This window comes from Sphaeramia orbicularis, chromosome 15 (genome assembly GCF_902148855.1).
Source record: "Sphaeramia orbicularis chromosome 15, fSphaOr1.1, whole genome shotgun sequence".
In the NCBI taxonomy this organism is placed as follows: Eukaryota; Metazoa; Chordata; class Actinopteri; order Kurtiformes; family Apogonidae; genus Sphaeramia; species Sphaeramia orbicularis.
The window spans coordinates 30,754,179-30,767,709 of record NC_043971.1 but is presented as its reverse complement, the minus strand read 5'-3'; the positions used below and the strand labels follow the sequence as shown (position 1 = coordinate 30,767,709).

The 13,531-nt window shown below is 37.9% G+C and overlaps 1 protein-coding gene across 1 annotated transcript in view; it reads right to left on the bottom strand.

Moving 5' to 3' along the window:
• Positions 1-13,531, bottom strand: part of ryr2b (ryanodine receptor 2b (cardiac)) — a 90,697-nt gene that overhangs the window by 39,983 nt on the left and 37,183 nt on the right. The window contains exons 36-54 of the mRNA XM_030156652.1: positions 13,140-13,353; positions 12,438-13,037; positions 12,127-12,327; positions 11,831-11,942; positions 11,560-11,700; positions 9,792-10,068; positions 9,364-9,478; positions 9,149-9,281; positions 8,790-8,893; positions 8,437-8,572; positions 7,508-7,681; positions 6,507-6,613; positions 6,292-6,412; positions 5,915-6,084; positions 5,477-5,697; positions 4,893-4,983; positions 4,670-4,804; positions 1,485-1,648; positions 107-185 (exon numbers count right to left, since the gene is read on the bottom strand). Coding sequence (XP_030012512.1) covers positions 107-185; positions 1,485-1,648; positions 4,670-4,804; positions 4,893-4,983; positions 5,477-5,697; positions 5,915-6,084; positions 6,292-6,412; positions 6,507-6,613; positions 7,508-7,681; positions 8,437-8,572; positions 8,790-8,893; positions 9,149-9,281; positions 9,364-9,478; positions 9,792-10,068; positions 11,560-11,700; positions 11,831-11,942; positions 12,127-12,327; positions 12,438-13,037; positions 13,140-13,353 — 3,295 coding nt within the window. The remainder of the gene's footprint in view (positions 1-106; positions 186-1,484; positions 1,649-4,669; positions 4,805-4,892; positions 4,984-5,476; positions 5,698-5,914; positions 6,085-6,291; positions 6,413-6,506; positions 6,614-7,507; positions 7,682-8,436; positions 8,573-8,789; positions 8,894-9,148; positions 9,282-9,363; positions 9,479-9,791; positions 10,069-11,559; positions 11,701-11,830; positions 11,943-12,126; positions 12,328-12,437; positions 13,038-13,139; positions 13,354-13,531) is intronic.

The following is a 13,531-nucleotide window of genomic DNA, read 5'->3' as shown; positions in this document are numbered from 1 at the left end:
CACATTGAAAAATATGTAGACATCAACACAATGCAGACGACTTTAACACTGCATAATGGAAAAAATGAGAGGCACTTTTTAAAGAGAAGAAGAATTCCCATGGTACCTTCTGCAGTGACCACTTTTCATGAGTATGTTCAGCAAATTTGTTCACAACAAACTCCAGTCGCTCAGGCACTGACACACTAGTTCAGAAACACACACATTGAAAATCAGTTCACCGGCTTTGCTGCATAGACTAACAATATGAATACATTTATAAAGAATAAGAAAATACACTTCCCAATCCACATCCCAGTAAATATTACATACTTTTTAGATCTCTCTACCAAACGTTATCATCTAGAACAGGGGTGTCAAACTCATTTTAGTTCAGGGGACACATTCAGCCCAATATAATGTCAAGAGGGCCAGACCACTAAAATAATAACAGTGAAAAAGTAAAATTACATTATGAAAATGTTTCCAAAATTTCCTTATAAATGTGAACACGAACCACCTCTTATATCTTAAGTAAAATAAGTGCAATTTTAACATTATTACGTCCCACGTGTTATTTTGCTTTTTTAAATGGAATTATGCATTTTAAAACATTTCCCTGTGGTCTACATAAACTTTAAATGCTATGCTTGGGTCTGAATTACTCATTAATTCAACTCCACAGGTCCATCTTCAGCCCTATTTCTGAGTATTGACACCAGAAAGGTCGTTTTGAACGTTGGCCCTTTAAATGCACATGACACCACCCCCTCCAGGTTGTTGACCATGCTTTCTGTCCTGTTCAGCCACTTGTATTCATTAATACAACCAACAACTGAACATTTTAGGTAATCGGCTCGAACTTTGGACATATTTTCAGTATGGATTACAACCGCTGCTGCTGACAAAAAATTATGGCATACTCTGAGAAATGTTTATCAGAAGTCTTGGCCTTATATGTGCAAATGTTGTGATGTAACTAGTTATAGACGTAACAAATTAAGCAGGAATTAAAACAGGTAGTAGAAATCCACTCAATTTTTGCCAAAATGAATATAAAGATAGCTTTGCAGCACCTGGAGGGTTCAAATTCAAACTTTATGAACTATTGGGGTCCAAATACACAAATAAATGTACCCAAGACTAATAAAATTGGGTTTAGCAAAATATGACCCCTTTAAAGGATAGTTTGTAAATGTAAACAATTTTATATATTTTTACACTGAAACAAAAAGAAAAATTTGGAGTTGTTATTATTTACTGGTCATTATGGTAGTATTTTACTGTGCTGATCCACTGGAAATTGAATTGGTCTGAATGTGAAACCTGAACTAAAATGATTCTGATCCATTAATATTTTCAGTTTAATATTTGTGTTTCACAAATTCATCCCACGGGCCGGATTGGACCCTTTGGTGGGCCAGTTTTGGCCCGTGGGCAGCATGTTTGACACCTATGATCTAAAATCACCATTTGCTAATAAATATCTTTGGTAGATGTCTTACTTGGAGGTATCGACAGGCTGGGGGTCAAAGTCTTCGTCTGTGTCCATTGAGGCTTTCTTTTCTGTCAGGGACACTGAGCTTGGATTCATGTGATCAGGAGGCAAAGCTTTAGCCACGGCAGCGAGGCACTGGACACACAGTCGAAATAACTGTGGCTCATATGGCTGTAGAATGGGAAAAGAAAGAGGAATAATTAATACTGAATGGAGAGTGAAGATAGAAGGTAGCAACAAAAGACATTATGGAGTACTGTTACAGGGTCAGAGGAAGCTGAAAAACAATTAACAAAATGAAAAACAAGTACATATGGGTTAATTTTCATGTCAGTGCCCTTGACCACAGTGCTGATGAAGATCTGGAAGGCTAATGTTAAGTGCTGTGTGTGTTAGGATGAGTAAAATGCAGAGATCAAATTTTCCTACGAGGATAAAAGAGCAAGTTAATCTTTAACCCAAAGGACTAAAATATCAACAGAACAAAGACTGGAAGCACTGAGAAATGTTAAATAATATTTGTCCACCTAGTCTAGCATTCAAGAACTTGAAAAAATACTATGGTTTATCATTTTCAAGACACACACAAAAACACACACAAAAAAGTAAAAAATTGTACACTTCATTTTCTCCCAAAAAATCCTCACAGGCAGAGTGCATTTTAGCACTGCAATTTTTCTTACAATACACTGAAGCAGAAAGATAAGCTTATTTTCTGATTGTTTCCCAGTGGTTATGTTCTACGCTCACACAATAACACAACTCAATGATACTGTCCTAGGGCATATAACATGTGTATGAGCTTACCCCTGTCTCTGCGTGCTTTGCCCAGAGTTGTGTCTCCAATGCATAACAGATTTAAATAATGACCTGCTCTACCAGGACCATCACAAATTAGCAGAAACAGAGTGTAAATGAGCAAAACTTATGAGGGTGCAGCAAACACAAATCATTAGCCTCATAGCATATTTTTTTCCAGATATAGCCAATGATGCAAAATGAAGCATCGGTGTTGGGACAGTAAAGTCATGCAGGTATCACAAATTGGCCAAAAATATAAATTTGGCAATTGTGCTATGAGGCTAATGACATGTAGGTTTTATGCATGTCTTTCTCTCTGCAGAACAGCAAAATTTGAGTGATAGATACAGTTATTCTACATGGTAATATGAGTAATACAGAGGAAACGTGGTGCGCTGTCTGTATCCGCTTCATAGCCCGTAAAACACATGGCAATTATTGAGCTGTAGTTCTCTTGTTTGTCATGTTTTTTTTTTTTACATGAAGCCTCACGACTTTATGTGAAAGTCAAACCTGAGCTGGATTTCTTGTTGAACCTGGTAAAGTTATATCAGCGCACTTCGATATTGATCTCATGAACAACACAGGTGAAAATGTGGACTGTTTTGATAACGCCTTGTGCTACCATTCAAATAAATGAACACAAATGGACAAAAATCTCTCTCTTCTACCACTTGCTCTCTCTCTTCTCAGCAGCACCTCCTCCATAAGAAACTGTCACAGTCCTGACAGGCGCAACTGGGTTAGAGGCATGTTTTTCATCAGCATTACATAATGGTGCAATTAGCAGTAAACTGACAGTCACAAACTTTTGTAAACGGTGGTGTTGGACTCACTTAAATACTCTCTCCCTAAAATTTGCACTTTGAAATGCAAACTCCTACAAATACATATGTAAGTAGTTCAGATGCAAAAGTAAGTGTATTCATGCCCTTCTAGCAGTAGCTACATGCTGTGCAGTTCAATCATGACAGTAGCTTTTTTACTGTCAAGCTTGGGTTTGTGGTGGTACAATATGTAAATCTGCAGTAGTGCCATAAGAGAGAGGAGCAGAATCAAGGAGTCACTTTCAGTTTACTATCGTTCCATCCATGTACACTGCACAGTGCTGAAGGTACTGCACTAACTTTATGGGCACAGAAAAACAAGAGGTAAGTAGGAAAATACATACACAGGTAAATACACCACCACATATTGACAAAGGTCATAAGTCATTGTTTGAATGCATGCATTTATTTGAAAATAACTGCATATGTAATTTTAAAATGTGCTTGGGAAATTAAGTTTTTGTGGGATGTTAACAATATTAATAGATGTTACAGTGATGCCATTGATCTAACTCTGAAACGTGGGATTCAAGAGACCCCAAATACCTGCTTGTGGCTCAACAGGGAGTTTTTTTATAGCTGCGTCTTAATAGTTTTAATTTCCCTGACAAAAACTTCTGTCATCTGTGCTAACACATAAATCTTTTCAGAGTCTGATGATCTTGCCTCAGAGTAAAAAAATAAATAAATAAATAAAAAATCAGGCATTTTCACGCCTTTGGCAAGACGTTGGACTATCTCGGGCTTTTTATCTTCAGAAAGATCTTTCTTCCTTCACATACTGAATGAGAACTGTGATGTGCTTAATAATGTGGAGGAACCTTTCGAAGTTAGTTTCTGTTTAATTAAAGTCACTTATACTCACAAAAACATACCTGTCTGGGATTGATACCAGTGATGTAAAAGGATAAATGATGGAAACGACTGAAATGGATCCTTCAGATCAGTCACTTGCATAATAATTTGGAACACTGTGCACAGGGGGACGCTTTTGAGAGGAGCCAGTGCAGACAGCTAACAATAACCTGTCTGATCACATGGGATAACAAATTTACCTGGCATGAAATGTACCTTCCATAGCCACGTTTCCTTGTTACAGAAATTCTCCCACATGACTGTCAATATGCAGTCATGAACCTAGCCGTTTGATGTTTTCACGTTCTGAATCAATCAGGCCAGAGTCTGTCAGAAATATGCTGTTGCAAGCTTACTGTCAGTTATTGATTACGTCTTTCATGTTTTATAATCTGCTTAATGGTGGGCTTTTTCATAGTAGATGAAAAATCAACAGTTTTCTCTTGAATGGGTCGAGATAAAAGTGGGGAATGGGAACTCTCTTCCACTTCCAAAATACATGAAATATTAATCTTGCTGTTACCTCTAAAATAGTTTGAAGACGATGAAATAAGAAAGGAGAGAATGAATCAGTGATAGGCTTGTGCTCCCATCAACTTGTCAAAAACAAAATGCGCATAGGTGTTTTTGTGTGTGTGTGTGTGTGTGTGTGTGTGCTAAAATTATTAATAAAAATCTTTTGATTAAATCTGGTATGCGAATGATTTACCTTTTTCTTCAAGGCATTGAACACGCTCCAAAACAACTTTCTGGACAAATGTTGCTCCTCTTCAGAGCACAAATCTGCCTTCCCTCCAATGACTGAGTAGTACTTCCACCTCTGCTCATAGTGACTGGTCAGCAACTGGTGCAAAAAACATACAATCAGTCAACAAAACTGATCCTTTCAACCTGGTGCTCTATATAACTTCATGCATAAAACAAGCAGCCACCTTTAGCTCCATCTCACTGGTGTCTACCAAATGGGGAATGTCAAAGATGAGTCGTCGAAGAAGAGGCTGCATCATAGATGGTTGGAGTTTACTGAGGACACGGATGAGAATTTATCATAGAATGAGTCATATGGGCAGAACTGCGTGACTGAACAACAAACATGCACATTAAATGATGCTATTGGTGATAAGCATGTCTCGGAAGACTGACTCAGATAAATAATGCCAAAGCCACGGTTTGAAATTAAATTTCTCACATTTTTTTATTAAATTTGGGGGATGATATCTGAATTTGGGAACAGACGTATTTAACACTAATTAAGTGAATTTAATGAGAGGCGTTATGAGCTCTGACATGTCTGTATCTGTATTAAATCTATGTGTAATTTGCTATTGCTAATTCAATGATCTATGACATGACACTGAGGCCTGTAACATATGAATATTTAGTTCTAATCGTCTGATAGTAATACAAAAACTCAGCGACAAAAACACGGAAATAGGACAGCAACTCGTTAATAAATCAATAAATATAAATGCAGAAGACACCATATATTCCTTTAACATACTAAACTAAAACTGACCTGCATAGAGCCAACAAACAATCTTCAATAGTGTCTCTCTGTGCTTTAGTCAAACTGAAAGCCCTTGAAAGGCAGTAGATTGCTTGGATTAGGGAATCCACCAGCAGGGCATGGTCCTCCAAACCGCAGAAGAGGGCTGAACATTTGGTGAGCAGGGGAAGCACAGCTGTACACAAGTATCTGTTAAGGGCCAGAGCCATGTCAGTTGATCCCAGATCAGCCTGCAATAAACAGTAGAGTATACTTATATAAATTAGAATGAAGAGCGACTAATTAAAGAGACCAAAACAACAACAACAACATACTACACAGATGGATGCCCACAACAAGTATCTATTAGAAAACAGGTTGGATCAGTAGTAAGTTACAGGTCACTTATAAATTGTTGATTTCCTCAGAACGTGACCAGGGCAATAATATATAGTTGTTTCTGCTCACAGTGTCAAGAGAAACGGCTGTTTGAAGGTCAGGCAGGAATCCAACTTCTAATAAATGGAGGAGGAAGTTCTGGTTCTCTATGCCGTAAACCCGATCCAGAAAAAGAACTGTAGCTGCCTTGTGGTCTGGACAGAACAATGTCGATAGATCAGGCTCATCTACAACCCCATCTGTATAGAGAGGTTAAAAGGACAGTGTGTCAGTGTTAACTAGGATGTTTAACTGCATGAAAAGTCATCACAAGATAACCTTTGTATGTTGATATAGAGCTTCAAAGTTTAATTTCAGACTGGCCACAGATGGCAGTTCATGTTTCTATGTAGTGACATGCTGAAATTATTACAGTGACAACTAGTAAAGCTGCAGGCTGATGTGACCTTTAGATACTGAAGGGATTTGAAAGGGTATGCTGATGACGCCCTCAAGGTCCTGAATAGGGATGAGTGACCTCAGAATGGCCCGGATACGGATGGCTTCACCTTTGCCGGCTTGAATTAACTGAAGAACAGACACAAAATTTCTAATATGTGTTTATTTTAACTTTTTAAAAATTTTTATTTTATATCTATTTTACTTTGGGGAAAACACTCACGTGCATCTCTGGGGCACAGCGGCCCAGTAGGTCGATAAGGGCTGAGTAGAAGGTCATGATGGCGTGTCCCATGTGAATGAGGTCATCATCACTGTCCTGGACAGCATCTCTGTATCAGGTAACAGTCATTAGAGTCACAAGCGTGTGCTGAACAAGAAAACACTGGTATGAAATTTTAACTGAAGTAGATGAGCACTATTACTACCAGTGTGCAACTAGAATTTTGATGTATAAATGGCTCCTGATTGACAACACTTAACAAAAAAAGTAGCACAAAAAAATCAGGAATCACATTAAAAAGTAGTAATTTAATTGAAAAACAATGTATTTTATCAGTGTGTATCAGTGTATATAAGTCACAAGCCATTAGAGGCATCTTGATTAGTTTACATCACATACCAAGTTATCTTATTTCAAGATTTGATCACATTTTTCCATTTATTTTAGGTTGAATTACCTTAAATTAGATGTGTTCATGCCAGTCTGCTAGCTTGTTTTTCTTTTTATGGAAATTTGTAATACAGTTTGAAATTGTAGAGGAATTGCAGATTTTGCAAAGACTGCAGGTTTTATGGTCGTATGTTTTTATGGTTTTTCAGTGCAATAATATTGATGCAATAGTGACCTAACAGTTGTGCAATATGTAGCCTGTGCAGTAAGTGTCCATACAGTTGTTCTCCACCTATCAGGCACTGCTTATGATCTGTACTTATTATAGTGTATTTTAATTTGTATATTATTGGTTGGAGCATACACTATGCCCAAGGAAAATTATATTTAGTATAACGTGTCATATCGTATCCTGTGTGGAAAAATAAGAATATTATGTTACAGCACTGTATTCAAGTTTTTAAAAAAAAAAGAATTAGGTTATTGCACAACACCAACATGTTTCCAAACTCCATTAATTAACATGTGACATCTGAATCTTGGACTTAACCTACACACATGTACAAAAACACTTCCCAGTACCCATCTTTAGACTGACAGTGTTTTGTTGCTGTGGTATGCGGTGTGGGGTCCATCCATGGAGTCGTCCTCTGATATCCTGATGGCTTCCTCCATGGCAGCCAGGAGACCGTTTCCCCCATCACCTCGCAAAGCAGGGCCAAAACATTCAGGCCGACGAATGAGCAGCCATAAAACCACATATGCATTCTCCTCTACACTCTCACCTGTGGTTTAGAGAATACACACAACATGAAGACAAAACACTGAGGGACCTCTGTGATTGAAAATGTGGACTTGGTGTAAGAGAACCTTAAAGTCATACTACTGTTTACTTGTCTCACTTAAGAAAATGACTTGTAGATGAACAATTATGTCAAAATTGCAGAAATATTAAAAAATGTAGCAATAAAACTCAATAAATTAATAACAGGGTAACTATATGAGTGGTTGAAATCACTGAGAGGCATGTGCGAAGCCAAGCCAGTACCGTTGTGCTACCTCTCACCACTCTCAAGGACAATTTGAATGATGCCTTCTGGGCACTGCTTCAGAGAAGGAAAATCAATAATAGACAAACTAGAGAGTAAATTACTTCTACTGCAAATGGCTTATTTAATTGGAAGCTTGAAATGATGCTGCCTCCTGTTGCTTTTTAACTTTATATTACACTCTTGCTATTTTTTCACTGTGGAAAATATAGTACCGGACCTACGGTGAGTAGACACAAGTTACTTCATAAGAGAAAAGTTATATTTATGAATACGATGTACATTTGCGACCTTATTTTAATTCTAAAATGCAAGACTAGTGCTACCACCTCAAAAATCAGGGCAAACATTTTCAGGAATCAACAGATTAATTTGTATTTCAGCAAAATGACAGCGTTTTAGTGCAAACAGGTGATAAATGGAAAGCAGAATTGTAATGTTCAGTCCTTCAAACTGGAATACTATTTGTGGTTTGGTAAGTAAATGCTTACCGTTGCAGAAGACAGCAAAACGCAGGAAATCCAAATACCGTTCACCCTCCACTGGGTTCCATCCGATATCAGGATAGCCTTTACTAAGAAGTATTGGGCAGCTCTGGATGCCACAGCTGGCGAGGTATTGAACCACCTAGATGGTAAATTTAAGTCATCCATATATATTTTATTGGACTACCAGCTCTGATCAGATAACATGAGTCATTGGGTACAAAAATGAAAATTATTTCAGTAAGTGAAGGGTTAATGCATTTTTTCTCTGTTAACATACTTATTAGATTTAAGATTAGACAAAGGCAGTGAAAGTTAATCAATTTACCAGTCTATCTACATATATGAATACAAATTACCTTCTGTAGGTCAGACTCCTGTAACGCTAAGGCCAGTTCATTATTGTCCATCACAGAAGCAGCTGCCACGTCCAGAGGAGTAGCCCCACGCATGGATGGTGAAGCTAAAGGACAGAGACATGAATATTAAATAAATAAATAAATAAATAAGAGCTCTAGCAACACAAAAAAAATCTGATCATTTCATTTCTGTCAGCAAGTTTTTGGCAGAATATTGTAAACTGCAAAACCAGTTCAGAATGACAATACCGTTGGTCCATCCAAGTAGTGTCATTATAATCCATGACCTGAAAAGTGGCCATTTTGTACAGTTCTTTTATTCGTACATGGACAAGCAGACACACAGAAGTGACATTTACCTAATCCAACGCTGCTGTTTTCAAGCAGATAGCTGAGGTGGTCAAACAGGGCTCCCTGATTATGACGACTGATACGACAAAAATAGCACAGGAAACGACAACAGCTGGCCACCATCTTGGGAAACATAATCTCCTGGTGGAAAAAAAAGCTTAATATGAATAGGAAACATTTTTTGTTCTGAGTATTTGCTAAATTATGTTACTATTTCTCTCACCTTTGACTGTCCTTCACCCAGAACATTGACCATCACCTCCATAACTGTCTCATGCATCCCCAATGCCCTCATGAGATTAGGATGTTGGTAAAAAACTTTGTTGTTCATGATGTCTCTATTAGTAAAAAATAAATATATATAAAAAAATCCTCCTTGGATCCAGGAAAGTAAAAGTTTTGGCTTTTTACATTATATGATTGTCTGGATTGGATTGAATGCAAGAGTATTTTCAAACATACAGTATATATATTGTTTTTTATGGAATGTTCAGTATTTTTTTTTTTTTTAATTTTTATTTTGTAAAGCTGTGAAACTCACTGTCATTGTTGGATTTCAAGAGAATATCCAGAGGATAAGATATGACAAAACAAGAGAACAGATATAAAACAGAGGACTTTTAAAGGTATACTGTGTAGACTCCATCCTACCCTAGTATTCTGATCATCAGTTTCTCCTCTTCTTTACCCATGCGGACACTGAGGAGGGAACGAATTTGACACAGAGAAGAGAGGAGAGCTGAGGTGTCCTCCACCGAGGCTTGACTGATGGTATACGCTCTGGACAGAGGTTCTCCCATTTGGCCACACAGGCCCTGATACTGGCGGTGCAGCAACGAGAAAATGGCTCTAACCAGCTCTGCATCCTCTATCTTTGCCTCTTGAGCCCAGTGAACCATTGTCTCTGAGATCAGCTTCATAAGAGACACTAAAAAGAATGAGTAAAATTTAGTAAAAGGAAGTGATTAAAGTAATGTACAATCCCTGTATAAAGGGCCGACTAAAATTCATTTGTAATCAGTAATGAAGGACAGCACCAACCAGTACTTGGAACCAATAATTAGCAGTAAAAATTAAAACATTTAGAATAATTTAGAATAGCACACATTTCAACACAAAACTCTGCTCAAATACCCTGAAGCACCTGTTTAATTCAAAAAGAATGTTTCAGCATTGTCCAAAAACAAGTGCAGACAGCTTCTATCAGTACATCTTAAGAACTTACAGGTGCAGTGCTTATTTTTTTCACTTCTTTGGACAAAAAACTCCACAATTACCTTCTCCTGCATCAAGTCTTGGCCTGTGTTTTCAAGCTGTAGAAAACCTACAATGTGACACAGATGTTTGTCTCATCTCAGGAGTTTTCAACTGGGTAGAGGAGTCAACGCTCAAAGGCCTTAACAGTCACGTACATCGAAAATTATTTATTATACAATGTTCAATAACTTTGGAACCACTAATGCTATCATTACACTTGCATAATTCAATTAAAAATACAGTTTCTGCGCTTTTCAGAGATTCTGTTCAGTTCAGAGACTCTGTAATGAACTTGGAAACACCAACATGTTCTGCAATCTTGAATCATTGATAAAACTCATGTAGATGCTGGTTTTTAGAATTCAGTTAATAACTTTTACTTCTGTTTTCTCTGTTTTGGTAAAATAACATTTAGTTTTATTAACATCTACATGCTCAGTTAATTAAATATAGCAAAATGCCTGTTTATATAGAAAAAAATTAAAGAAAACTATTATTATAAAGGGGTATAAAATCACTTAGGAAGGGTAAGATGTAGAGAAGAACTAATTTGGTGGTTTTATTTTGTATATTTAAAAAAAAAATAAATTTGAAACTGACAGCAGAGTGGATTCTCTTGGATCACAAGGTTTAACACTGATGCTGACTGAAAAAAAAACAGGTTTGAGATACAAAAAGTTTTTGGTCTTTAAGGGTTAAATATGTGTTTGACAGCTGTAATAACCAATTGCTGCTCAGATTCTGTGATATGCAAAAGATTCTACTATTTTACTCTCTACTTTTATTTTGGGCTGCATTATGAGCTGCCATGGTCAAATATGTATTTTCAAACTCTGGCTTTTTACCCCCTGATTTGAGCTCCTGCAGCTTTAATTGAACATTTTAATTAATAGATGCAGGAAACAGTCATTTTAAATCAGTAGGACCAGGTTGTGGTGCAGAAAAAAGGGTTAATCCTCATCCCACAGAGTGGTGACAACAGAAAGAGCTGCATCTGAGCCTAATTAGCTCATTTTAAAATCATATTATTGGACATTGGATAAAAAAAAAGTACTGACTGCTGTTGAAGTGCTAAATATTGAATCTGATAATCAGAAAGTGTAGGGAAGAAATTATGAGATGATTTTAATGGACCAGCCACAATTGGCAGAGCAAGACTTACTAGGGCTCTGGGCTTCACACTGCTCTATTTGCACGGCTGTTTTCCTCAGTTCAGTGAATTTAACCACCAAACTGGCGAGTCGATTTTTTATAGATATCTTAACATCCTCTTCATCCTCTGCTTCACTGTCCAACTCGATGCCTGCAAATAAATAAATAAATAAACAAACACAGTTTTCAATAGTAATCATATTAAATGTTTTTATGGCTTTTTAAATAGTTTTACAATAAGATAAATCAATAAAAAATTGAGCTTTAGCATGTGTTCACACCACAGTGAGTGCTGAGCAGGTGATGAAAGTCTTGCAAGAGCTGTCTGATCTCCACTGGACAGGGACAATTCTCCTGTTGCACATATTCTTTGAAGCTCAGCAGCATGTTGACCTGAAGACATGTTACAGATGACAGTCTAACAGCCATTGACTAAGCACTGAAGATTAAAAGAACCAATAAATAGTGCTACGAATCCAGCCATATGCTGAATAAATATATGTTTAATAATCTATCTAATAATGGCATAGGATTCAGCATTTAAGCATTTGTGCTCCCTGCTGGTATCCTCATTAACCTGCTCTTGTGGAGGTGAGCGGAACTCCTTGGTCTTTCGGGCTGTGAGGGCAGCAGACATGTTGAGCGCCTCCATGACCTGGTTGTAGCGAAATCTTTGGTTCTCTTGCAGCTGTCCCACAAAACTGTCAGAAAAGGCCACAACAGCTTCTACCCTGTGGCGAACTTGGCAATCGCACAGGTAAGACAGCAGATGACAGAGCTGGAAAGGGAAACTGTGTTATTCATCCAGTAGAAAGTGAACAGCTCAACATCTGAAAAGAAGCACCATTTCACAAATTGGACTGCAAAGAAAAAAGTCAGTCGGTTTACCTCAAGTTTGACAGCTTCTGGGAGCTTCATTTGGAGTAGTCCTGGATTAGGAACACAGTCTTTTTTCCCATCTAAGATTTTGCAGTCGTTCCCATTATGGCTATCCTCCTCTTCCTCTTTCTCATCAGGGGTTTGAGTGTCGTGAGAAAAGACTTGAGGCTCTAACAGCCTTAGAACTATCCTCAGGTCCTCATCCTCAAATATCCCCATCACGAGCAGGGTATAAAACAGTCTAATTAGTGGAACCAGCAGTAGCTCAATGCTGCCCCCTACAGGGTCCCTCACACCCTGACCCAAAGCCCACACTCCCGCAGTCAGCATCTCCACAGTCAGGTTCATCAATTCACCCAGAGGGATTTCAGGGCTGTCAGTACAGGCTATTTCAACTCCATTTTCTCCTGCCGTCTCATCACTTCTCACAAAACAAGGAGTGGAGAAATGCATCTGTGGTTTAAGAGATGTGCTAAGACCAGTGCTAGGGATACTTTTACCATTGACAGGACCGAGGTAGAGGGAGATTTTTTTAGTCTGCTCCGTCATAGGTACAATATATTCATGGTTCATCATGAAACATGCTGTGGTGTGACTACTGAGATGAACCTGCAGAATAAAAACAGTAACAACATTAGGTTTATATCTACTATTTGAACTTTTTCTGACACTATTGCGTTTCAGTTGTAACGTAACTCAAACAAGCAATACCTGAATGAGCAGCTGGTAAAAAGCAGAACGGAGTGGGCCAGGGAGGTGGGGATTCTGAATAGCATGAAAGAGCTGGGACTGGTCCACATGGCTGCAAAGTACATGGCAAACCCTGGTGTTGCCAAGGGCGCACAGAGAGCAGTAGAGGAGGAGGGTGTGGTGTTGAAAGGTCAAGAGGTCATTCAGCTCTGACAGCTCCAAAATGTCAACAGACCTAGACATGTCATTAAAAGGTGAACTGGTGGTTAATTGAGGTATTACCAGATGAAAGGTGACTAGGAACGGCATATGGCACTCTATGTGGACGTCAAAAATACAGTGAAACACAAGATGAGCTAAATTTGACATAAATTCAGCAAAAAAAAAAAAAAATCTGAATTAGAAAGTGTAGT